Below are 25,271 nucleotides of genomic sequence, written 5' to 3' on the forward strand. Positions count from 1 at the left end.
GAGCTCGTCTCTGATCTCGCGCAAGAGTGACACACAGGTGTTCAAAGACGCTTCTGGGGAGTGAGGGAAGCGGTTTACGAGTGACTTGGCTGGAGCGCCAGGGGCGGGCACTGGCACGGAACACACCCTGAGGCCAGCCCTGGCTGCCCAGGCGGAGCTGCCGCTTCTCCCGCGGTTGGTGGACCCGCTCAGCGCGGAATTGGGGAGGCTCTTTCACTTCGGAGGATTGCTCAACAACCATGCTGGGCACCTGGACCCTCCTACCTCTGGTGAGCCCTCTCCTGCCCGGGTGGAGGCTTACTCGGTCTTAGTCCCGGGGATAGGCAAAGTGGGGTGGGCGCGGGACGCGTGCGGGACTGCTGCGGCAGCGGCGCACGAGGGCACCTGGGAGCGGCGGGCTGCTGCGGGAGGCGTTGGAGACTGGCTCCCGGGGGCTGTTGGGATCTTTTCTCGGGCCCGGGTGCTCAGAACGCTGGAGGACTCGCTTTTCTAGGGACTTGATGCAAAGTGCTGACCCCGCGGGGCAGGCGGGGCAGTTCCGGCACTCCTCGGAGACCACTGTGCTCCACGTAGAGGTGGGTGTGGGGGGCGGACAGGAATTGAAGCGGAAGTTTGGGAAGCTTTAGGGTCCCTGAAGGAGGACCCCGGTTGGAGACAGGAGCGGAACTCCTGGACAAGCCCTGACAAGCCAAGCCAAAGGTCCGCTGCGGCGCTGGTGGGTGAGCGCGCGCCGCCCCGCGGGGGCGGGGAGAGAGCCTGTAGCCTTCAGAACAGATATTGCTCATTTTCTGGCAGTTCTCAGACGTAGGAAATAAGTCAGCCCCGAAGCAGTGGTTAAACCGGAGGGCTCGGAAGAACGGCACTGTTTCTTTCTCGAAAAAGTTATATGGGGGCTGAATGAGCTTCTGGAGGCTTGTTTACCTTTTTTTATTGTCATACAGAAAAAGAAACTGTCGTCTCCCTTCCGGGAATTCTCTCCTTAACACTGTAAGTCGCTGCCTGAGTGGTTTCATTTTGTTTTGTTTTTCTGCCCTTCTCTTTCTTCTTTTGCCCTTTCTTAGCTTGCACTCCCATGGTAGTTTCTGCCTGGTCTCCTGCTGGGGTGGTACCCGTTCCCACCACACAGAACCTGGCGCCTATTACTGGCCAAGAAACTTGAGTAGCCTGTTTTGAAAAGTCCCTCGCTCAGAAATGCCAGCTTGCGGATGGCTGAAGAAGAGACGTGGATCCAGGAGGCTCATTGGAGTACCGGAGCCTCTGAGAGTCCATGGAATTTTTTTTTTTTTTTTGGCCCCAACAAAGTGCCAAGCATAGCAAGAGAAATGTTTACAAATGTGCTCTCCGTGGATTCTCAGGAGAGCCATGTAGTAGGGAAGATGACCACATCCCCACTTTACAGATGGCGAAATGAGGTTCAGAGAGCTTCAGTAATTCAACCAAGATCACACAGCTAGTAAATGGCAGATATGGGATTGAACTCAGATCTAACTCCAAAACTCAGGCTGTTGCATCTGATATCCAGATTACTGATATCCAGATTACACCAAAAGGCTGAGATGTCTGGGTCCATTTTATGATTAGAAAAAAAAAAAAAAAAATCCTCCTGTGCCTTTCAGAAATAATGTGCACTATTTGGGCTTCTTTAGAAACTTCCTTGGAGAAAATTTATGATTCAAGATTGAGAAACCATTTATACAATCTCAGACCACACTCTTCTCTCCCTTGTTATTAACCGTTGCACTAATGCAATGTTGGCTGCTTTGAAAATCTCTTAGTTCATGGATAGCAGTATTAGCAAAGTGTAAGAAAATTGCCAAAGCTTGGAGCTATGCTTATTGAACTATTGTACCAATAGCACCTTTACCAGAGGCTGCGTGTGTTTAAAGCCCAAAGAAAACTTTGCTTTTCTGAAAGAATACAGACACACACACACGCATATATAAATACACATACATTTATGTATATATACATATTATAATACCTATAAGTTAGGTGTAATTTATAATATTTGTATATGATATATGGCCTAGGAAATTAAGGCTTATTAAATAAAATTTATAAATGCAGATGAGTCAAATATAAAAATCAGACATAACCCTATCACCTAAGTAATCATTTTTCACGTTTTGCGGTATATCTTCCATTTATCCCCTTTAATAGAACTCTTTTAAATTTAGTTACACAGAAATTGGTTTTGCACTCAGGACATGCCTAACATCAGGCCTTTATCCTTAAAGAAGTTTCGACACTCTTGTGTCACCTCATGTGTCTCCAGAAAATGTTTGCTTTTATGCCTTCACAGTTAGTGCTTTCTTAGTAGTAGCAATAAATAAAATGGATGCAAAATGCTAATTACTTGGAATACAGAAGCAAATTTTAAATTCTATTAATGGGCTGGACGTAGATGGGTGGGGAGCTGTTTTCTGCTTTTCCCCTCTTTCCCTAGTCCTCTGACTCTGATGATAACTACAGTCAACAAATATCCCCATCCTTAACCCCTTTTGCTTCTCTTTCTCTTTCCTTCTCTCAACCTTCCTGGTGTTAGTTTTCTCTTTCCTATTTCTCAGTGTTTTCACTTCGACACTTAACAATAACAAAGTTCGAAATCCCAAAATATTGGCAAATTTCTAAAGGAGACAGAAAAAGAGTCAAACTTACTTTACAAATTTGTTTGAGAAATAGCTGTGTTTGCTTTTTTTTTTTTTTTTAATTGTGCATGACCCTGTTATTGGCCAAGAAACTTGAGCAGCCTGTTTTGGAAAGTCCCTCACTCAGAAATGCCAGCTTGCAGATGCCTAATCGAAGGGATGTGGATCCATGAGGCTCATTTGAATTCCGAAGCCTCTGAGAGTCCATGGATTTTTATTTAATTGGGCCCCAACAGGTTTTGTCTTGCATTATTTAGGACATTGGCCAGGCAATCACTGGACAGCCAGTTTTATCTCCTTTACATTTTTTAGAATGGTTATCTTATGGTCAAAGGAAGGGAGAGGGCCTTTGGAAAATAAAGCTGTATATTTACAAGTAGTCATACAGAATAGTTTTGTGGGGAAAATAAAGAAAGTTATTTAATTTGTAATTTAATCATTTTTCTTAAACCAACCCAATGAACATAAAACGGACTATTTAATCATTTTTGTAGTTTAATTTGTAATTTAATAATTTTTCTTAAGCCAACCTGATGAACATAAATTGGGCTATTTATTTTCATTTTTAATGGGCTGTACTTACATCGCAAAGGACTTGAGAAGTCTTATAAATACAATAAAATAATAAATGTGAATTAAGACATTAGCAACCAGGATGGAAAAACCCAAATTTATAAATGATGGCAAGGTTTGCAAGCAAAAATTAAATTGATAAATGGCATCACCCCCACTACCAGCTACAGTTAGGCTAATGAAAAATCCTCTAATGTTCATGCCTGAAATACAGTTACCACCCTTAGTGGCAAATTAGACTTTAATTTAGAAAAAAAAAAAATTTCTTGCACTGACTTTAGAGAGGGGAAAAGATAAAATAATTAGAGGCAAAGAAGATCTGGAATTTAGACGTTGTCTCTGAGTAAGGTCTTTGAGACACTGGACAAGTAATTTCCTTCTGAATACTCTCAAATTAACACATAGAAGAAGTGACAATGTTTCAAAGGAACCTCTTTGAAGGCTACTAGAATGCTTTAGGGGTGCCAAATTACCAGAGTAAACCGCCAGTTTGAGAGAATAACTGTTTGTTAAGAGATGGTCTGAAACCTAAGTAAGGAAATCCCCCCACTTGAAAGCCCCTAGGAAGTTAATTGCTTTTGGCGAATTATCTTAGGCCCCAAAAGTCCCTTGGTGAGCACATGTTTTGTAATAGGGAATAAAGACTAATGACTTATGGTGAAAAATGAAATAACACCACTTAAAACTTGAAATTGACAAAAAGCAACTTGAAACCAAATTTAGGACAGTGAACCCATCCGTTTCTTCTTTTTAAATAGGTAAATGTAGAAAAAATGACCAGACAATGTAAAACAAAAAGCAAATATTTAAAAACTACATTTATACTTTATCTCACCCAACTAATGTAAAGAATTTTGATTTGACTTATAAATTCCTAGCCTTGTCTACACATATACATAATTGCATGTTTAATTTGAGCTATATATAGTCTGCTTTTTGTTCCTTTGAATGTTACACAAACCTTTTTCTATTTCTGCATAATTTTTATCTTGTGTTTTTTATTGGATACATTATAGAGCATTTATTAAATGAGCTGGGATTACTATAATTTTTATTACTTTTTAATTTATTTATTACTTATTTTTATAATTTACTATTAGAAAAAAGCATTTCTTGAATGTACTGATATATATATGTGTGTGTGTATATATATATGTGTGTGTGTGTATATATATGTGTGTGTGTATATATATGTGTGTGTGTGTATATATATGACTTTTTCTTGTTACCCAAAAATTACTCATAGAACTTACATATGAAAATTGTAGTACTTATGATGAAAAATCATAAAATAAGACAATTTAAAACTTGATAAAAAGCAACATAATATTATATGTTGTACCTTGTACTTCCTTATAAGGTACAACACTGTAAGAACCTTAGTGTATAGTTTTCTTTTTGCTATATATGTATTCATAAAAGTGGAAAAATAGCATTTAACTAATAAATCCTCTTTATTTTCTGGAAAATCCTTGCTTTAAAAAAAGTCTTTAGCTTTTTATATAGTTAGACTTCTAACACCAATTAAATATCTTCAATTCAGTCTCAAGCAGGAACAAATCTTCAGTCCACTTGCCTACCTTTATTGTCTTTGAAACGACAGTGTGAGTAGTAAAGCCCAAATCAGAGAGAAGTTGACTTTTGTAAGATTGGTAACTTCACCTTCCCCGGAAGGAAATGAGGTGGTTCTTCCCTTTGATCAGAACTGCTTTCTTGATTTGAAATAAACTGTTGTACAGCCCAGTCACCCCATCTTTAGGCATTTAGAAGTAGCAATCATAGTTATATAGGACAACTTGCCTGAGTCCCACTAAGTAGAAATGATAGTGAATTTAGTATAAGATTATACCTTTAGGCTGGGCGGTTGACTCACACCTGTCACTCAGCACTTTGGAAGGCCAAGGTGGTTGGATCATGGATCAGTTGAGATTAGGAGTTTGAGACCAGCCTGGCCAACATGGTGAAAACTAGACTCTATTGAAAATACAGAAGTTAGCTGGGTGTGGTAGCATGCCTGTCATCTCAGCTACTCGGGAGGTTGGGGCAGGAGAATTGCTGGAACCCGTGAGGCGGAAGTTGCAGTGAGCCAAGATCATGCCACTGCACTCCAGGCTGGGCGACAGAGTAAGACTCCATCTAAAAAGAAAACAAACAAACAAAAAATTGTATCTTTAGAGCAAGGCCAGCCTTGTAAATTAGCAAATCTGACTACAAATTCAATCAGCAGATATACTCAGCCCAGCAAAGTGAGCAAGCTTACTGTAGGTTGTGTTAAGGCATGGACTGGGATAAACAAGCAAAATTAGAGTAAATTTGACAATTTGACATTGGATTCATTAATGACAGCCTGTCCTTCGATGAAGTCAGGCAGCATTGTGTTTCTATTCACCTCTGTGTTTTGTGAGGCTATAAAAATATAAGATGTGAGAAATGTGAATACTTTTTATTTGTGAGGTCAGAGATCTTGAAGAAGAGAGTGAGAGGAAGTCAGAGTATGAGGGTGAAGGCTCTTGTTTTCTGCTGAGGATTTAGCTTTGGTTTTTAGCCATTCTCACAAAGAGATCATTGGTCCTAATTAACTGGTTGTTGTTGTTTTTCACATGAATGTCTGTAAGGATTTAGGCTTGATTTTAAAAATTGGGCCTATACTCACAGAAAGACAAATACTGCATGATCTCACTTATATGTGGAATCTAAAAGATTCGAATCCATAAAAGTAAAGAGTAGAATAGTGGTTACCAGAGGCTGGTAGGGGGCAAAGTTGGGAGAGTTAGGGAGATATTGGTCAAAGGATACAAAAAGATACAAAATTTCAGTTAGGAGGAATAAGTTCAAGAGATCTAGTGTACAACTTGATGTCTATAGCTAATAACAATGTATTGTATACTTGAAAATTACTAAGAGTAGATTTTAAGTGTTCTCCTCACACACAAAAAAAGAAAATGAATAAGTATGTGAAGGAATGCCCAATGTTAATTAGCTCAGTTTAGCTAATTATCTTCCAAAATATGTACACAATTCAAGACATCATGTTACATACCATAAATATATACAATTTTTTATTTGTCAAATAAAAAACAATACAAAAAAACCCTGGACCTATACTGCCTACAGGCAGTCTTGTTAGCCTGCAGATAAAGCGTGTATGTGTATATGTACACGTGCATTTATTTATTTTTAGTATTAGTCACCACCGTCTAAGTGTTGGGGGATTTTGCTTTCACTTGAAAAATGGAAGATCTGGGCTCCCATACCACATGGCCCCTGTTCCCCTGGGGCTCAGCAATGGTTGCTCCTTTGCCCCTCCTCTCTCGGTAGTCTCTTATCCCAGGTTGCTTTATTCTTGTATGACCCAGGTGGCCCCTCTAGGCTTGTAAGGACTCTGGGGCTGTATTTTAGGGCTCTATAGCCCTCACATTACCCATTTCCTCTACCAAAGATCATTTCTTTTCTCTTACAGGCTTATTTTTGGAAGGGTCATTATTTCTTCATGAGAAGTCAAATTCTGATTTGCAAGTGCTGAACACAGATGCCTTTAGTCTGTAAAACTCATATTCTCACATGTAAATGTAGTAACCTGCTAACCTCAGATTTTGCTTCCTCTAACTTAGTTGCCCTGCAACTGTGATGAGCATCAGAATCACCAAGGGTACTTCCCCATTCTCAGAGATCCTGATTCCTTAGGTCTGTGTGGGGGCCTTAATAAATAATGCATCACTACAGGATTCTGATGTCTGTCGGGGTCTTGAGAACTATTTTTCTAACTCTAGCACTAAAATCAAAATGTAATTTCAGATGGAATTTCCTAGGCTCATTCGTTTTGTTTTATGTATGGCTTGGCCAGTCATGGATCTAATCAGTAACTTGCAACTGTTGCTTCAACTACCTCTGTCCTGGACTTTCCAGAGATTCGCTTTAAGAAAGAAAGAGGACATCCCTGGGATAAGACTACCATGTATATTTTTATGTACACATGTTAAAAAACATATAAACAAATGGGATCTTTGCTTATCTCTTTCATGTAGAAAAATTTATTTCGCTTCTATTTCAGGTTTTTGGTAATGTAGTAGGACAAGATGGCATCACTATATCCCTGTTTTTTACACAGATATATTAGAGATCCTATTGGAAATGTTAAACTATTCAATAATAAACTATTCGTCTTTTAGAATTTCTTTTTCCTCAAGTGTTGATAAGTACCTGAAAGTCTACAAGCAGACAAGAAGAATTAGTCAGTGGAACTTCATTTCTTGCTCCGTTTTTGTCCTCAGCAGTAGAGGGTGGTAAGATTTCAACCCAGCCTAGCAGGACCAATAAGTCTGGAAAGAAGTAGCTCCAGTTCATATTGGCACCTGCTAATTCTAGTTCCGAAGACCATGGGAAATCTCTTGCCTATTTAGCTCAGTGATCATCCAAGATGGAAAATTCTTGGGCTCAGCTGTGAGGGATCCCAAGTTTATATGTACCACTAATGTCTCACAAATCAAGAATCCAAGAGAATCAAGAATCCAAGAGAATCAAGAGACTGTAGTTCATTCCTTATATTAAATTCTTAGGACTGCTGACTGGGTCGGCAGTTTTGGGGGCTAGAAGCCTGATATCAAGGTGCCAGCTGGACTGGTTCCTTCTGAGGACCACGAGGGCAGGATCTGTTCCAGGCTTGTAAATGGGCTTCTTTTCCATGTGTCTTCACATTATCTTCCTCTGTTTGTATGTGTGTCCAAATTTCCTCGTCGTCATCTTCTTTTTTAAATTTAGAAGTGTATACTGTTTAATCTACAAGGTTTATATAGCTTTAGCTAAAAATAGAAAAAAAAGCAAAACAAAAACAATAAAGCCAAGACACTCTTCCAAAGTCTGGACCCTTCCAGCCTTCCAAATACAAGAGCTCTGGAAGTTGTATATACCAAATTTCCTCTTCTTAAAAGGTCACCAGTCACATTGGATTAAGGCTCACCCTATTAACACCATTTTAACTTAATCACCTCTGTAAAGGCCCTATCTCCCGATACTGTCACATTCGGAGGCTCAGGAAGTTAGGGTATCAGTATCAATGTATGAATTTGGGAGTGGGGGGAGGACACGATTTAGCCCATGACAGTCCTGAATCTCCTTTGCTGGATGCATGACTGCGGGCCAGTCACTTCACCAGTTGGGACATTGCCATCTCTATCAGAAAAGGGGTTTGGGCTAGGTCATCTATAAAGTCCTTTCTGCTCTAAATTGTAAATATAATGAGATACCAACTTTTAGTTTAATTGTTTAAAATTTTAGAAGCTAACTGGATGTTTTGCTGGTGTCAACACCCCCCTTTAAAAAAAAAAAATTCGGCCGGGCATGGTGGCTCATGCCTGTAATTCTAGCACTTTGGGATGCTGAGGCAGGCAGATCACGAGGTCAAGAGATCGAGACCATCTGGCCAACATGGTGAAACCCCGCCTCTACTAAAAATACAAAAATTAACTGGGTGTGGTGGTGAGCATCTGTAGTTCCAGCTGCTCGGGAGTCTGAGGCGGGAGAATCACTTGAACCCAGGAGGCGGAGGTTGCAGTGAGCTAAGATCACGCCCTGCACTCTAGCCTGGCAACAGAGGGAGACTCCATCTCAAAAAAAAAAAAAAAATTCTCACTTTTTGTTTCTATTGTCCTCTCAAGTACCCCTCTGCCTTCTGTTACTTCTTTGCTGCATTCTGAGAGGATTGGGGTGGGGAGCACTCTTTCCTGTAGAACCCCATAACCCATCTATTTTCATCAATCTATTTGAAATTCAAAGCCAGGGGTTAAAATGTCCATTTTCAATTTGAGATGTCTAACTTTCAGATAAATCTATTAACATGCATTTCTAAGTGACTTTTAAGCTAAGCATTTTATTTTATTAAGCTTGTATAGAAGGGTAACCATTATACTTATATAATAAAGTGCACTTTCAAAAATAGTTCAAATATAAAATAATATTCATAATATTTTATGACAAACCTCCTAGAACTTATATATGTCTTTCTCCCCAGAGTAGTCTCTATGGTTGCCTAAACAATACTGCATTATTAGATTTTTTTCAGTTTATAAGCCACACAAGAAAGTTAGCCCATGTCATCTCTAGAAGTATAAAAATAGGCAGTGTTCTGAGAGATATATCTGTTTATTCCTAGTTCAGTAACAGCACAATGAGATGCTAATTTATGAAGCACTTTTTGTTTATCTTATTGTCTCATTGGCAACCAGCAACTCCTGTTGCATTTTTGACATGGGAATCTATCAGGGTGTGGTTAATAAAGTACATTTCCATGGTAAGTATTCTCTAAGAAAAAATAAACCAAGATTTCATCAGAGACAAAAATTACTGCAAACTGTAGTTACCAGTTTCTGGTGATTTGTATAACTGAGCTTTTGATTTCAAAAATTAAAAAGTTCTCTTTAGTGTAACATATTTTTGTGTCCAATAATTTTACTTCAAAAACAAAAGAGAATTTTCTTTACCATCAAACAATGTTGCTATAATGAGTGGTGATATATTTAGTCCTAGTGGACCAAAGAGAAATAAAACGGCTTTGATTATGCTGGTTTAAGAAAATATATCCGATTAAACAAAGGTTAATATTTATGATGTTTGATTTAGTAAAATTATAAGACTACCAAAGAAAGCTAGAAGAGCAAAAGAACCCAAAATTTATATAAAGAATTAAATGTTAATAATTCAAAGGTTTAGAATTTTTTCCACCTTTCGAATACTAAGTTGCTGTTATAGATTTACTACCGTTATTACCCCTATTTTCCATTTTACTAAAAAATAATAACACAGGTGATTATGATAAATCAGTAAAGATCTTTAGGCTCAACACAACCTTGCTAACTTTTAAATCTTTTTATTATACAACAAACACATAATGCGTTATCAAGAAAAGATGAGTTAAGCAAAATGAAAAAAAAATAGTCTTAGCAACTAGAAATAAGCACCATTAAAATTTCTGTGTATTAAAAGATAATATACTGCTGAATTTTTTTTTCTTGAAATGTCCCTCTTTTCTTTTGCTTTTCGTTTTCTTAATCCCTAACCTTCTAGTGTTGAATTTTCTGGACCACTGTTATACCCCCTCATCAAGAGGGCATTTTTTCCTGCAGTAGCTGAGCACAATGGTCATATTGAAGAAATTCTCTTGTGGGGCTTTGCCTAGAGGTAAAATCCTCTTGGCCGGGTGTGATGGCTCATGTCTGTAATCCCAGCACTTTGGGAAGCCGAGGCGGGAGGATCTTCTGAGGTCAGCAGTTTGAGAGCAGCCTAGCCAACATGGTGAAATGCCATCTATACTAAAAATACAAAAAATTAGCCATTATAGTGGCGCATTCCTGTAATCCCACCTACTCCGGAGGCTGAGGCAGGAGAATCACTTGAATGCTGGAGGCAGAGGTTGCAGTGACCCGAGATCTAGATTGTGCCACTGCACTTCAGCCTGGGTGACAGAACAAGACTCTGTCTTAAAAAAAAAAAACAAAAAAAACAAAAAAAAACAAACCCACAAAAACAAAACAAAAACAAACAAACAAAAAACACCAAAGTAAAACCCTCTTCACGGTGATGACTATAAAGCTTGCTTTTGCCTCTCTCTGTCACAACAAACTGTTTGCAGTCTGATGCTGTGCTCAAAATTGAGAATTCTCACTGACTGTTCCAGGCATCTGTCTACTCATTCTTGCCATGCTGAGGGCTGTCATTTCTCACCGCTGAATGCCTTTTTTTTTCTGCTTTTTAAAAATCTTTTCCTGTTTGCTTTGAACTTCAGTAAGAACAGTTTTAAAAAAAAGTATCTTAAGAAGGTAATATACTTTTATTTATTTATTTTTTGTTTTTTTTTCTTCTTCTTCTTTTGGTTCCTTTTTAAATCCATTTGCCACACTGACACTGGAATAAGCCCTGAATGGGGGTCTGTATTTCTTCCAGTAGTTAAATTCAGTCACTGAGCTGTTGCTGTATTTGTAACTGCCATGCTAGATCCGGGGCTGACCATTCCTGAGAAAGTGTGGAGATCGTTTTAGACTGGCATGGTGCTGGGGCAGGGCGTCAGTCATTATCTTCTGTGTCTGCTAATTCTTGCATCATTTCTTCTACTGTGTAACCTGGTTGGCTATGAAAAGTAATTCTTCCTCACTGATGCTGCAGGCAATGGGTGAATATCCAGTTGTTCTCTGAGTTTCTTGTCATGGGATACAAAGAACAAATCTCATGTGTCCCTGTTTCTGAGAGGTTCAAAGGGAATGCACAGATTCTGGCATAGGATGACTTCCAGCTTCTAACTATTTGTCTATGCATTCCATTTCCTCACCCCTGCCAGAGGTTACAATCATGGTCACGGCTGTTCTGAGAAATTCAGTGCCAAAACTGGAGGGAGGGAAATGCAAACTCAGCTTCTTCCCAAGCTTCTGGGCGCGGCTGGCAAGTTTTGCATTCCCTGCCAGCAAGAGCCCTGGCTTTAGGAGTCTTGCTACAGTTTTCCCAGACTGGAGGTCTTCCGGCTGACTTCTGGTTCTTAGCGAATTCCTGCCAAACACCTCCCCTTTCCCCAGTATCCATTTGTTTTGAAGGTTCTTTGCAGTCTTCTTGCCAATAATTGTCTATAAACAAATGGAGTTGTTTGCATGCCTAGGTGGAGTAAAATATTTAGGAAACTATTCTATAAATATGAAACAGCCCAGATTTGGGCCAGAAGTCCTGGCTCTGAGTCTCTTGTTAGCCACTCTTAACCGTGAGTTTTTGGACAAATCTTTTCTCGCCCTCAGAACCTGAGGTCTGAACTGCTATACAGGTGACCTGCTGCCTTCTCGGAAAGAAATCTGAAAGACAACAGAGCCCTCACATTGGCTTTGCCTGTGCACAGCAGATACCGCCAATTTTGGGCGGGTTACACTTGTTTACCATGTTACTTACTTCAGAAATCAATAAAACTTGTTTACCATGTTGCTTACTTCAAAAATCAATAAAATTCTCTTCATGCTTTTATTTTACAGGTTCTTACCTCTGTTGTTAGATTATTGTCCAAATGTGTTAATGCCCAAGTGACTGATATCAGCTCCAAGGGATTTGAATTGAGGAAGATCGTTACTACAATTGAGACTCAGAACTTGGAAGGCCTGCATCACGAGGGCCAATTCTGCCGTAACCCCTGTCCTCCAGGTATATTACACAAAACATCCAGAGATTACAGTGAAAGTCACAGTTAGGAATAGCACATAGTCATGGCTATAATAATTTTACAGATTTTGGTTCTCCTGTATTATATAGCATAACTGAGAGAAAAACAACTATGAAATTATTTTCCAAAGATGAGTTTTATTTATATTTAGCATGCTTATTTGATGTGGTTATGGATAAATTTAATTTACAAGTGGTCTATTTGGCTCCATTTTTTTCCTAAGAGAAAATGACTCATTTGTGAATATGAAAGCTTATCATGTCAAAACTGATGCATGTATCATAACAATAGTGGAACTCTGAAAGCAAGAGACTTCTACTCTTCTTTTTTTTTTTTTTTTTTTTTTTTTTTTGAGACGGAGTCTCACGCTGTTGCCCAGGCTGGAGTGCAGTGGCGCGATCTCGGCTCAGTGCAAGCTCCGCCTCCCGGGTTCCCGCCATTCTCCTGCCTCAGCCTCCTGAGTAGCTGGGACTACAGGCGCCCGCCACCGCGCCCGGCTAATTTTTTTTGTATTTTTAGTAGAGACGGGGTTTCACTGTGGTCTCGATCTCCTGACCTTGTGATCCGCCCGCCTCGGCCTCCCAAAGTGCTGGGATTACAGGCTTGAGCCACCGCGCCCGGCGAGACTTCTACTCTTAAGGGATATGTCTCAGCACTTCCCTTCAATCAGAAGGTCTCTAAGAAAGCTGTCCTGGCACTGAAGCCTGCAAAATATATTTGCATTTTGCAGCTGAATAACTAGATGAATAAGAAAAGCAACAGGCAGAAACCAACAGCTTTTTTTTTTTAAATCAATACTTTGAATGGCAAACTAATTTCAGATGAGAAATCCTTCAAACACTGGTAAATTAAAAGCTAAGCAAAATACAATTGTGCAAACATTTCTTCAACTTTGAGTAGAGTCGAAAAAAGGAAAATAGCACATGGGTTCATGTGATAGATTAGTAGAACAAAAAAAGGACTGTAGTATGTTTCATGGTTGGCCTCCCAGGCTTCCAGCACTCAAGCTGCAAAACATGATGGGTCCTGTTTGTGAAAAGATTCTACCAGTCTCCCTATGCTTCCTGTCCAGATTTTAATAACCCTTATGGAAATATCTCCTTTGTAACCCAACCCGTTTTACTTAAATCCATTTACACTTAAATCTTCTCCGACACAAATAAAAAATGGCTTCCTGGCTTTATTATGACCTGCTAAGCACAATCAATTTGCCCTATGAATCGAAATCTTTGTTCATAATTTTAAAACCTAAAATGCAAATTAAAATGAACAAAATATGCTTTGCACATCAAACTGTCAAGGATTTTTGTCTATTGCTTTTTTGGTTTTGCTTTGTTCTATTTTCATTTAAGAAGTGAAGTAAATTGTTATAAACTTTTAAGAAAGACATTTGAATATATGAGTCAAAAATTTAAAAATGTTTAGACTCGCTAAGATAGCAATTAAATTTTAAGAAAATACCTTGAGAAAGTAATCAAAAATAAAGGAAAATATTGTACACATGGTATTTCATTATCAATATGATGTGGGATTCCTTAGGTAAATTTTGGAATATTTAAAGACTGAAATAGTATGTATCAAACAAAGTCATATTTTCTGATACATTTCTAACATAATCCTCAATTATATAAATCTTCTTAAGTGATTTCCAACTGATCTGGCTGGATTCACTGATTCTCCCTGATTCCTCTATAAAATATCCTGGATGGCATCCAACCATGTTAAATACTCTTCCCACTTCAATTCCCTTTTTTTGAATTTTAGGCTTATCAATATTTAAGTTGCTTCCAAATCTGTTTACGCTCATTGGTGTTGTGATATTCATATGTAATTTGATTGAATATTATATAAATTAATGAAATACAAATACAGAGAAAAGACAGATTTTATCTCTATGAAAATTAGGTTCAGTGCTTTGGAGAATTTAGTAAAGATGAGATGCTAAAATGTTGTTGATGAATTTTGTGAGAGAAAAATAAAAGTTAAGTGGTAAGAAAAATCACAAAAATCTCTAAAGCCATTCATACAGATTATTGGTATGTCTATGTTTTCATTTCATCAAAAAGGAAGGCAGGGAGGGAGGGAGGGAGGGAGGAGAATAAAAGAAACAAAGAAAGGAAGAGAAAAACAGACAAACAGGAAATTATAAGTGATGCGTTATGGATGTGACTTAAGTAAGAAAGAAACTGGGATTCTAATAACTTCTATATCACAAAATTGTCAAATGATTATAAAGTTATATTTTATAAATTAAAATAAAATATTTACAGTATTTTTAAATTGTTTCCTATGTAAATTGACATTTTTGATTAAATGATCAAAGAAGTCTTCCCCACATCATCATATTCAATAGAAGGATTCTGTGGTATACTGCCTACATATTTCATATATACACGTTATACATATATATACACACACACCTGTTATGTGTATGCTCATGCATATACATGTATGTATGTATGTATATGCATAGGAATGCAACAAAATAACAGGCAGTATCTCAAAGTTGTTGATATATAGTCTTTTGTTTGTTTGTTTGTTTGAGATGGAGTCTCACTTTGTAGTCCAGGCTGAAGTGCAGTGGCATGATCTCGGCTCACTACAACCTCTGCCTTCTGGGTTCAAGCAATTCTGCAGCCTCAGCCTCCCAAGTAACTGGGACTACAGGAGCACACCACGACGCCAGGCTAATTTTTTGTATTTTTAATAGAGACGGGTTTTTGCCATGTTGGTCAGTCTGGTCTCAAACTCCTGACCTCATTTGATCTGCCTGCCTTGGCCTCCCAACCTGCTGGGATTACAGGCATGAGCCACTGTGCCCGGCCTGATACATAAGTTGTTATTATACTTTCCTGCCTTATCCAACATTTCTATAATAAGCATATGTACCATTATACTTAAAAAAGTATTTTAAAATCTGATTTCAATAAAACAACAACTTATTTTCTTATTTTAATAAATTTTGTTTTCATACTTTGGCAGAACCAAAGAACTTATGGTTTATTGTCTCTCCATTATACCAAGGATGTTGTGCTAGGCACATTCTGCAAGATAATTTATTAAAGAGACCAATTCATTCAGAGACCAGTATAATACCATTAGCAAAAAATAAAATTATACTTGGACTTGGGCTGTGTTTTCTTTAAATATTGCTACAATGTTATATAGCCCCATGCACTATTTTTGAATTTTGTTCTGGGAATCTCCAGTTTGTCTTTTTTCTATTGACAGACTATTGTCTTTATTTACTAAAATAGCATATATATTTACATGTCATAATTTGCTCATGTAGTAAATATTTTATTTTATCAAAAAGAATAAAAAAGAATATATGAAGTTATTAAGGAATTCATGTTCCTAGGAAACACAGCAGAAATTAATTTTGCTGTATGGGTGAGCAGAGTAGATTAAACTGCTTATTTTTTTTAAACTAGTTATACCATTAACAATTAGAGTCACTAGTAATGTTTTTCTCAGACACTTCTCTTGGTATTTTCTGTCACTTTCTTCTTCATTCTCTATTACCTTACCTTCATCTAGCTTTCTTTTTCTAGCATTTTTTAGCACTTGATATCAATATATTTATTTGTGTATTGTCTACCTCCATCCTGAGAAGGTGAAGTCTTTGGTGATGAAGGCTTTATCTTATTTCCTGCATAATATTAAACTTCTAAAAAGTTCCTAGCACTCAATAGGCATTTAATAAACACCTATCAGATAAATGAATTTTTTAAGAGAACACATTACATGATACTTACTAATAGCAATACAGTGACTCACTTTATTTTTAAAGTAAATTAATGCAAATGTGTATATTATTTAAAATTGTTTGTTTTAAGATAGCAAGCCTGATAGATAATAAATTTTGGTATAAATATGTTAATGATTGTCAAAACTCATCAGTACATACCCTGTCTTTTTTTTTTTTTTTTTTTTTTTTTTTTGAGACGGAGTCTCGCTCTGTCGCCCAGGCTGGAGTGCAGTGGCCGGATCTCAGCTCACTGCAAGCTCCGCCTCCTGGGTTTACGCCATTCTCCTGCCTCAGCCTCCCGAGTAGCTGGGACTACAGGTGCCCGCCACCTCACCCGGCTAGTTTTTTTTTGTATTTTTTTTAGTAGAGACGGGGTTTCACCGTGTTAGCCAGGATGGTCTCGATCTCCTGACCTCGTGATCCGCCCGTCTCGGCCTCCCAAAGTGCTGGGATTACAGGCTTGAGCCACCGCGCCCGGCCCATACCCTGTCTTTTGATGAAAAAGTAATAGAAAGGGGAGAACAAAGAGAACTGTCATGCTCACTAGGCAGGCCGAGTGCAGTTCTGACAGCAATGCAAGAGAAATATTACTATTTCCGTCATATGCAGGATGAAATTTAGGCTTGGCGAAAACCACACTGTTAAAGATTTTATAGCTCTTCAAGATTTGACCAAGGCCTTTAAAACTTCAAATGTTCTTTTCCTTATTACACTATTTCTTATCAGGGTTTGTGGACTTTGGAAAGTAAAACGAAAAGTCAGAGCAATGTGAGTCAGTTTGATAATCTCAGTGTCCAGTAACAGCTATCCCCACTCTGAATATATACCCACCAACCTCTCCCCTTTCTCCAAGGAAGTTGGTTGTTGGCAAAGGCATTTCGTGCAGTGCACTTTGTCATTCTAACCTTCCTTGGTTTTGTATGCTCCTGTTGCTAATCATCCTATTTCTATGGGCTTTCATCACTCTTTTAGCTTTTGTCTTGGGAGACTTCCTGGCTCTTGACATGACTTTTACAATAATCTTCTCCCCCATTGTATTTATATATCATTAGCCTACTCCGCTCCCCTTGTGTTTTAGAAGAGTTTTATTGTCTATCATCCCTGCATACTTCCCACCCTGTTAACTGCCTATGTCCTGTTCATACACTTGCTCCTTTTTCCCTTGGGCAGGTGAAAGGAAAGCTAGGGACTGCACAGTCAATGAGGATGAACCAGACTGCGTGCCCTGCCAAGAAGGGAAGGAGTACACAGACAAAGGCCATTTTTCTTCCAAATGCAGAAGATGTAGATTGTGTGATGAAGGACATGGTAAGAGTCTTAAAAAGCAATTGAAAGAGATCAATCTTGGAATTCCATGTAGAACCATTTATAAGACAATTTGAAATTGGGGCCTACTGTGGTGCTGTGTTGACACACAGGAAAGGGAAGGACAGGTAACTAGGGTACCGCAGGACCAGGTACCGAGCTAATTACTGGTCTAGACCTTTATGAGTAAGTCTAGGCAATTCTTCCAGATATAGGAGAATGACTAAATATGAACCCTAGGAACAGGGTTCATCAGCTCAAATCAAAATCTCAGAAATTATTTTGTTTCTGGCCTTGACTTATGCTTGTATAATAGTGCTTGTTCACGACCAGAAAAAGCTCAGAAGCCTACAGATACAAGGACACAGAAATCCAACAGTTGGGTAGGAATGCTCCCCATTTCTTTGGAGATTTAGTTGTTCTGATAATTCCAGCTGGGGACCTGAATTTTCATGGATATCCCAATGTATTCTAAGGGCCCATATTAAAATATAACACAAGTATTTCTAGTTTTGTTTGACATGGAGAAACCCCTGGACATAAAGCTTTTCCCCTCCCTATTCAGCCTATAAAGCAGTGTTTCTTGTCCCTGGCAGTGCATTAGAATTGCTTTGGGAGCTACTAAAAATGTTTCATGTTTAGGTCCCACCTCAAGGCAATTACATCAGAGTCTCTGAGTGAGGGCCTTGGTATTGGCTTGATTGAGTAAATCTAGGGTAGAGCCTAACATTCTACATTTTTAACAAGCTCCCAGGTGATGCTGATGCTGCCAGTCCCCAAGTCACCCATTGAGTGTTAAGGCTGGAGACTAGAGGAACAGGGGAGACATCTAAGCAATGGCGAGGTTTGTCTTGGTTTGTCTGCTAAATGATTGCTGGCCATTTCAACCTGGGGTTTCCTGTTCTGTGTTTAAACACCAGCTGTATTACTGGTGTCATGCTGTGACTGTTGATATAAGCAGTGGATCTCAAAAATGCATGCAGCTCCTGCCCACCATTTTCATAGTCCACTTTTAATTAGCCACTATAACTAATAGTTTCCAAACTGATTTTCTAGGCTTAGAAGTGGAAATAAACTGCACCCGGACCCAGAATACCAAGTGCAGATGTAAACCAAACTTTTTTTGTAACTCTGCTGTATGTGAACACTGTGACCCTTGCACCAAGTAAGTTGTAGTCTTTTTCTGATTAAACCACTAGCTATAACATGAGAGTTATCATTTTCCTAGGGAAGTAACACTGACTGAGAGTTAAGAATTAGGGTTCTAGTCTTGCTTTGCCACCAAGCAACTAGATGACCGTTTGCTTATTTAAACATTAGTCAACACTTCCTGTGTAGGTGACACTTTGCTGGCCACTTAAGCTAAAGATGTGAGCCAGACACATGCCTGGTATCAAGCTGTCAGTCCAGAAGATTATGAAATATTTGGAACTACTATTATTGTAGTCAAGAAAAGCAATGGCTATTGTATTTCGGCAGCATGAGAATAGCATCAGAAGAGACTTATGTTCCAGGTGTTACAAATTATGCAGGAAAACTTTTCAGCTCTGCCTGAGGAGATGGAGGTGAAGACATAAATGTGTCCCATGGCTTGAGTCTTGAAGAAAGAAAAGAAAGAACATTAACAGGTGCACACGGAAGGAATGCACATTATAGGCAGGGGAACAGCAGCTGCAAAGAGACAAAGGAAGCGCAGGAAAACAGAGTACATGGCTGGAGTGTAGGAAAGACTAAGAAGGGGTCAGGGCTGAATCATGAAGGGCCTGGTCTTTCAGGTTAAAGAAGTTGGTTTTGACCCAAAATTAGAGAACCTGACTTGTAATTCATCTTGGGAAGCTAATAGGCTTAAGAATTAAGGGCATGATGCTTTATGTTTTATTTGCTAGGAAAATTTTATGTACAGTTGTTCCAGGCTCTCCCCTGGCCCCAAGTGTCTGAGAATGCCCCTATGATGACAGGCTAGGTAGGCACTTGGGAAGCAACTGACTTAGTAAAATAATAACAATAATAGTAGTTCCAAATATTTCATAATCTTGATTTAATTTTCTTCTCATCATAACCTTTTGAAATAGATAATATTACTTCCATGTTATTGATGAGATAATAGGCTCATGACAGTCTGACTTCCCAAGCTCACCTAGTCAGGTAACGGGCAGAGGCTGTGAACTCAAGACAACCTGACTGTGAATGTCTGTCTGTCTGAAAGAAATCACATATGAACCTCTTGAGTCTCCTGATCACCACCGTATGCTAAAAGTAGCAGCCTCTAAGGGCCAGCTGAGTACCCTCCCTGAGCCGCATCATGGGCATGGCTATCACCTGGCCATTTTCTCAGCTATGGGAATTTTTTGGAATTACTCTTGGCAGTTTAAGAGCTAGTTTAAGCTGTAGGATTTATGTGTTCAGTTTATTACCAGGTTTAAGTTTATTTTTGTGTCTACTTCATCTCTCTTGTATGTCACTATTTTCCTATCTTCCTTTAACTCTTGAAATCTTAAAACAGAGTCATTCCTTATGATATTTTTCATCCAGCCATCCAAATTATATCAACTTGTGCCTGCTTTAGATACTACTCTAGAAATATTTGAGGGAATATGTTTGCCAGAGATGCAAAGACAAATAAAATGGCCCCTAATTTATAACGTGCCATTGAAAAATGATCAAGGAATCATTCCTCCAGGCTTTTGAATTTCCCCTGTATTTTGTTTTCTAGGTGTAAACATGGAATCATCGAGGAATGCACACTCACCAGCAACACCAAGTGCAAAGAGGAAGGTAATTATTTTTTGACGGTTATATTCTCCTTTCCCTCATCCCCATGGAAAGATGTGAAGAAAAACCAATCACTCTTGATTATTTGAGAGTCCTTTGTTTAATCTTAAAGATTGCTTATTTTCATATAAATGTCCAATGTTCCAACCTTCAGATTCCAGATCTGATTTGCTGTGGTTATGTCTTCTTCTTCTTCTTCTCCTAATTCCACCAATTGTTTATGGTAAGTTCTTGCTTTGTTCAAACTGCAGATTGAAATAACTTAGGAAGTAGTTCACAAAGATTTGCCTTATTCTTACCTATAAAAAGCTACCAGTTTGGTAGATTTATGTATTGTTAACTTCTTGCCTCTGAATGCAGCCTTGAGAGCTGATAGATAAGAACAAATGAAATTATCCCTCAGCTAGTTTCTGAGCAACGGTTTTGGGGCATTGAGTGGTATTCTAATCCTTCCTATGAATAAGGGTTCTCTGCAGCAGTGGAGTTGGCCAAAAATCAGAAGTAATTCTTCACTATTCATTGAGATCTCCCTATGCAAAAAGAGAACACAAGAAGCAAAGGCATTCCCAAGAAACACATTGCAGGGAACGGTTAAAAAACTTGTACTTCTCTGCCTCCTCTTCCTTGGCCTAATGGCTTGTTTTTAATTATTTCTCCTCATTAACTTAAAATACTATGGGAACACATGTTATACAAAGGTGACTCAGTAGAGTCAGTAGAAAAGCCAAAATTAGGTATAATCATAATTAGTCTAGAAAAATCCCTTTAAGTCATTCATCAACTACAGGGTCATACCAACTTTCGGTAACTTAGAAATATCCAATTTTCCCTTCTCTGTCAGAACAATTCTCTGTTTCTTCAGTTCAGTTGAAGAAGAAAGTTTGCCTTGCCATTAGCAGTTGTTTAGCTGAAAATACATTTGGGATATTTAAACACTCTAATTGTGCTCAGAGACATACAGATTCTTCTATCTCACGTTGACGTTAATGCATACACCTACTGAGTATGTATACTTGAGTTATTTGTGTGTGTATTTCAATTTCTGGGCATCCATAGCAAGTTGATGTTGACTTGCTTGTTCTGCAGCTTCTGTGTCCTGCCATAGTCTTGCCGTCCACATCTTTGCTGGACAGGGAGTGGTGCTTGCCATATAAGTCAAAAACCATCTTCATGCTAGGCCAGCTCGTGGTAATTAGATGACTAATTAAGATATGTCCTTTCACTAGAACACTTGACTTAGTGGTATGAAAGTTTCAAAATCAGCTGCCTTCTGTGGTGTTTGGCCACTTTTAAGTTTCAATGAATTTCTCCTTTTCCCTTCTTATACTTCTCTTAGTATGAAAGTATGTTCTCACATGCATTCTACAAGGCTGAGACCTGAGTTTGATAAAATGTCTTTGTTCTTTCAGTGGTGATAAAGAAACCATGCAGAAAGCACAGAAAGGAAAACCAAGGTCCTCATGAATCTACAACCTTAAATCCTGTAGGTATTGAAATAGGTATCAGCTTTCCTTAAAAAAAAAAAAATAGAGAAATTAGTGATTTGGCTTTTTGTTACTTCCTTTTACTTTTTTGTTTCTTGTTTGTTTGCTTCATTTTGTTTGAGATGGAGTCTTGCTCCATAGCCCAGGCTGGAGTGCAGTGGTGCAATCATGGCTCACTGCAGCCTCAAACTCCTGGGCTCAAGTGAACCTCCTGCCTCAGCTGGGACCCTGGGACTACAGGCATGTACCACCATGCCAGGTTAATTTTTTTTTTTTTAATTTTTTATAGAGACAGGGTTCACTTTGTTGCCCAGGCTGGTCTCAAACTTTTGGCCTCAAGCAATCCTTCTGCCTCAGCCTCCCAAAGTGCTGGGATTATAGGTGTGAGCCATCACATCTGGCCTGTTACTTTCTTTATTTAAACATTGCTTGTGTTTGTGTGTGCCATAAGTTAAAGGGGCCTCACAGATGAATTATGATATGGTACCCAATTTAAAAGTAAGCTTCTACACAAAAACCGTAAGAATCAACAAAGGAGGGAATTGAGAGTGTGCTGAAAATGAGCTGAAAAAAAAACATGGCCAACCTCCATGTTCCGTGTTGTTGTTATCCCTGCAGAGAAACAGCCTTTACCAGGCATGGGTTCAGTATCCAAGCCTAAGCAAAGAGATTGCTCTTAAAGTTTGTCATAAAGGCTTAACTTTCTCTGGCTGCCAGTTGACCTTATGTCTCACCGTATCTTTTCCCAACATGGTATCAATACATTTCAGATAGCAAGAAATACGCCGAGAAAAGAAACCAGGTGCGCTTGATGGAATTATTTTATTTGGGACCAGGGCTCAGTGGGAGTTAGGATTCTTTAAATTAATATGGTAAAAAAAATTTCAATTTGAGCCATTTTCTGGTATTAAAAATAAGAATAGTTACAGGGAAGAAAATTTTAGAGTGGTTATATTTATCGTTTAATAAGTCTACATGAAAAATAACCTCAACCTATTTTATGAATTCTTTAGGTTTCTTGCCTTTAAAAACTGAGACAATATTGCTCAGTTTCTGGCAAGGCTGGAACCTTTCAGAATAAAAATTGAATGGTAAAAGTATGCTTCTTAATCACTTAATCTAGCTTCCTAATTTTACACATCAAGCAACTGATTGTACTTCTTTCTGAATTAAGGAAAAATTAGAAGTTTACATTTAGAATATGCTAAAGATATATTTTTATTTGTCTTTCTCTGCTTCCATTTTTTGCTTTCTAGGAAACAGCAATAAATTTATCTGGTAAGGCTTTTATTGTTTTATTTCATAGAGATGGCTTCCTTTAGAGTAATAGGCCAATTTCAGAGTAAAATAATGTTGCTACTTTCAGTGACGTATTGTGGGATCTTGTTATTTCTCATACAATTTTACCTGCTCAGCATAAAGCATTTATCAGGCAATTTGTTTAAATTTATAATGAATACTCATAGATAAAATAATCAAGTAACAATAGGACACAATAGTCTGAGGCTTAAGAAACTTCTCCTACATAATCAGCTAGATGTATTACAGAACTCCTGCCTAAATGGATCTAGAGGTTAAAGTGCACTGTAGACTCAGGTATTATCGGTGTACCCAACTCTGTAACAACATACATGATTCCATTCAGTTGTTCTTTGATCTGTGATTTAGGGATAAGATGATCATAAACTCTTTGCTTATACTTTTAGATTTGTGGATCATTGATCATTGGATCCATGAGAGATGTTATAGATGATCTTTTCCAATCCTCTTATTTTATAAATGAGAAAAGAAGACACAGAAATGTTATATATTGTGCCCAGGTTATTTAACAAATTACCGGGTACATGGCAGGATTTGGAGTTAGAACTCAAGATTGCCTTGTTTCTGTATTCCCGCAGTCAGCTCTTCACAGATCTTTAGGACTTAGCTATATTCTGAAGTACTATAAAAAGAGAAATAAACATGGTTTTCAGTAATGGGAATTTCATTTAGAAAAACAAATTTTTAGACTATTTTCTATTTTTCAGATGTTGACTTGAGTAAATATATCACCACTATCGCTGGAGCCATGACACTAAGTCAAGTTAAAGACTTTGTTCGAAAGAATGGTGTCAGTGAAGCCAAAATAGATGAGATCAAGAATGACAATGTCCAAGACACAGCAGAACAAAAAGTTCAACTGCTTCGTAATTGGTATCAACTTCATGGAAAGAAAGATGCATGTGACACATTGATTAAAGGTCTAAAAACAGCCGATCTTTGTACTCTTGCAGAGAAAATTCACGCTGTCATCCTCAAGGACATTACTAGTGACACAGAAAATTCGAACTTCGGAAATGAAGTCCAAAACTTGGTCTAGAGCAAAAAACAACAAATTCAGTTCTGAGTATATGCAATTAGTGTTTGAAAAGATTCTTAATAGCTGGCTGTAAATACTGCTTGGTTTCTTACTGGGTACATTTTATCATTTATTAGCTCTGAAGAGCCAACATATTTATAGATTTTTAATATCTCATGATTCTGCCTCCAAGGATATTTAAAATCTAGTTGGGAAGACAAGTGTCATCAAGAGTAAATGCAGTGGCATGCTAACTACCCAAATAGGAGTATATGCAGAGGACGAAAGATTAAGATTATCTTCTGGTATCTAACATATGATTCTGTAGTATGAATGTAATCAGTGTATATTAGTACAAATGTCTATCCACAGGCTAACCCCATTCCATGAATCAACAGAAGAAGCTATGACCTTCTGTTGGAATGTCAGTTACTGAACAGGCCACTTTGCCTCTAAATTACCTCTGATCATTCTAGAGATTTTACCATATTTCTAAACTTTGTTTACAACTCTGAGAGGATCATATTTATGTAAAGTATATGTATTCGAATGAAGAATTTAAATAAGGCTCTACCTCAAAGAATTTTGCATAGATTAATCGTATCATAGAATACAATATTTCAATTATGAATTCACATAGAAAACATTAAATTATAATGTTTTACTATTATGTATGTGTATGCATTTTACCGGCTCAAAACCACCTACTTCTTTCTCAGATGTCAAAAGCATTTTGAGCAGGAGAGTATTGCTAGAGCTTTGCCACCTCTCCATTTTCTCCTTGGTGCTCATCTTAATGGCCCAATGTACCCCCAAACATGGAAGTATCATCAAAAAATTACTTAATCCACCAAAAGGCAAGACTACCCTTAGAAATTCTAGCCTGGTTTGGAGATACTAACTGCTCTCAGAGAAAGTAGCTTTGTGACATGTCATGAACCCATGTCTGCAATCAAAGATGATAAAGCAGATTCTTATTTTTCCCCTACTCCCCAAAATGTTCAATAATGTCCCATGTAAAACTTGCTGCAAATGGCAGCTTATACATAGCAATGGTAAAATCATTATCTGGATTTAGGAATTGCTCTTGTCATGCCCTGTAGGTTCTTAGATTTAAAAGCCTTCTCATTGCTGCTATCCTACATTTAAATACCTTTGAAAGTTTGTATTAAATGTGAATTTTAAGAAATAATATTTATATTTCTATAAATGTAAA

At 38.1% G+C, this 25,271-nt stretch overlaps 1 protein-coding gene across 5 annotated transcripts; it reads left to right on the forward strand.

Annotated features, from left to right (window-relative positions):
- On the forward strand, positions 1–25,271 carry FAS (Fas cell surface death receptor). Of its 5 annotated transcripts, none has more exons than XM_045361178.3 (9): positions 1–269; positions 12,221–12,386; positions 17,327–17,464; positions 18,518–18,626; positions 20,175–20,236; positions 20,388–20,456; positions 21,643–21,716; positions 22,974–22,995; positions 23,745–25,271. In XM_045361178.3, the coding sequence occupies exons 1-9, from the start codon at positions 240–242 to the stop codon at positions 24,074–24,076; spliced, it is 1,002 nt and encodes a 333-aa protein (XP_045217113.2). In that variant the 5' UTR covers positions 1–239; the 3' UTR covers positions 24,077–25,271. The 5 variants fall into 5 exon arrangements, with proteins under 5 accessions (XP_045217113.2, XP_073858267.1, XP_015311401.3 ...); XM_015455915.4 differs by lacking the exon at positions 1–269 and adding an exon at positions 383–575; XM_005565899.5 differs by lacking the exon at positions 1–269 and adding an exon at positions 746–987.

This window comes from Macaca fascicularis, chromosome 9 (assembly GCF_037993035.2).
Source record: "Macaca fascicularis isolate 582-1 chromosome 9, T2T-MFA8v1.1".
In the NCBI taxonomy this organism is placed as follows: domain Eukaryota; kingdom Metazoa; phylum Chordata; class Mammalia; order Primates; family Cercopithecidae; genus Macaca; species Macaca fascicularis.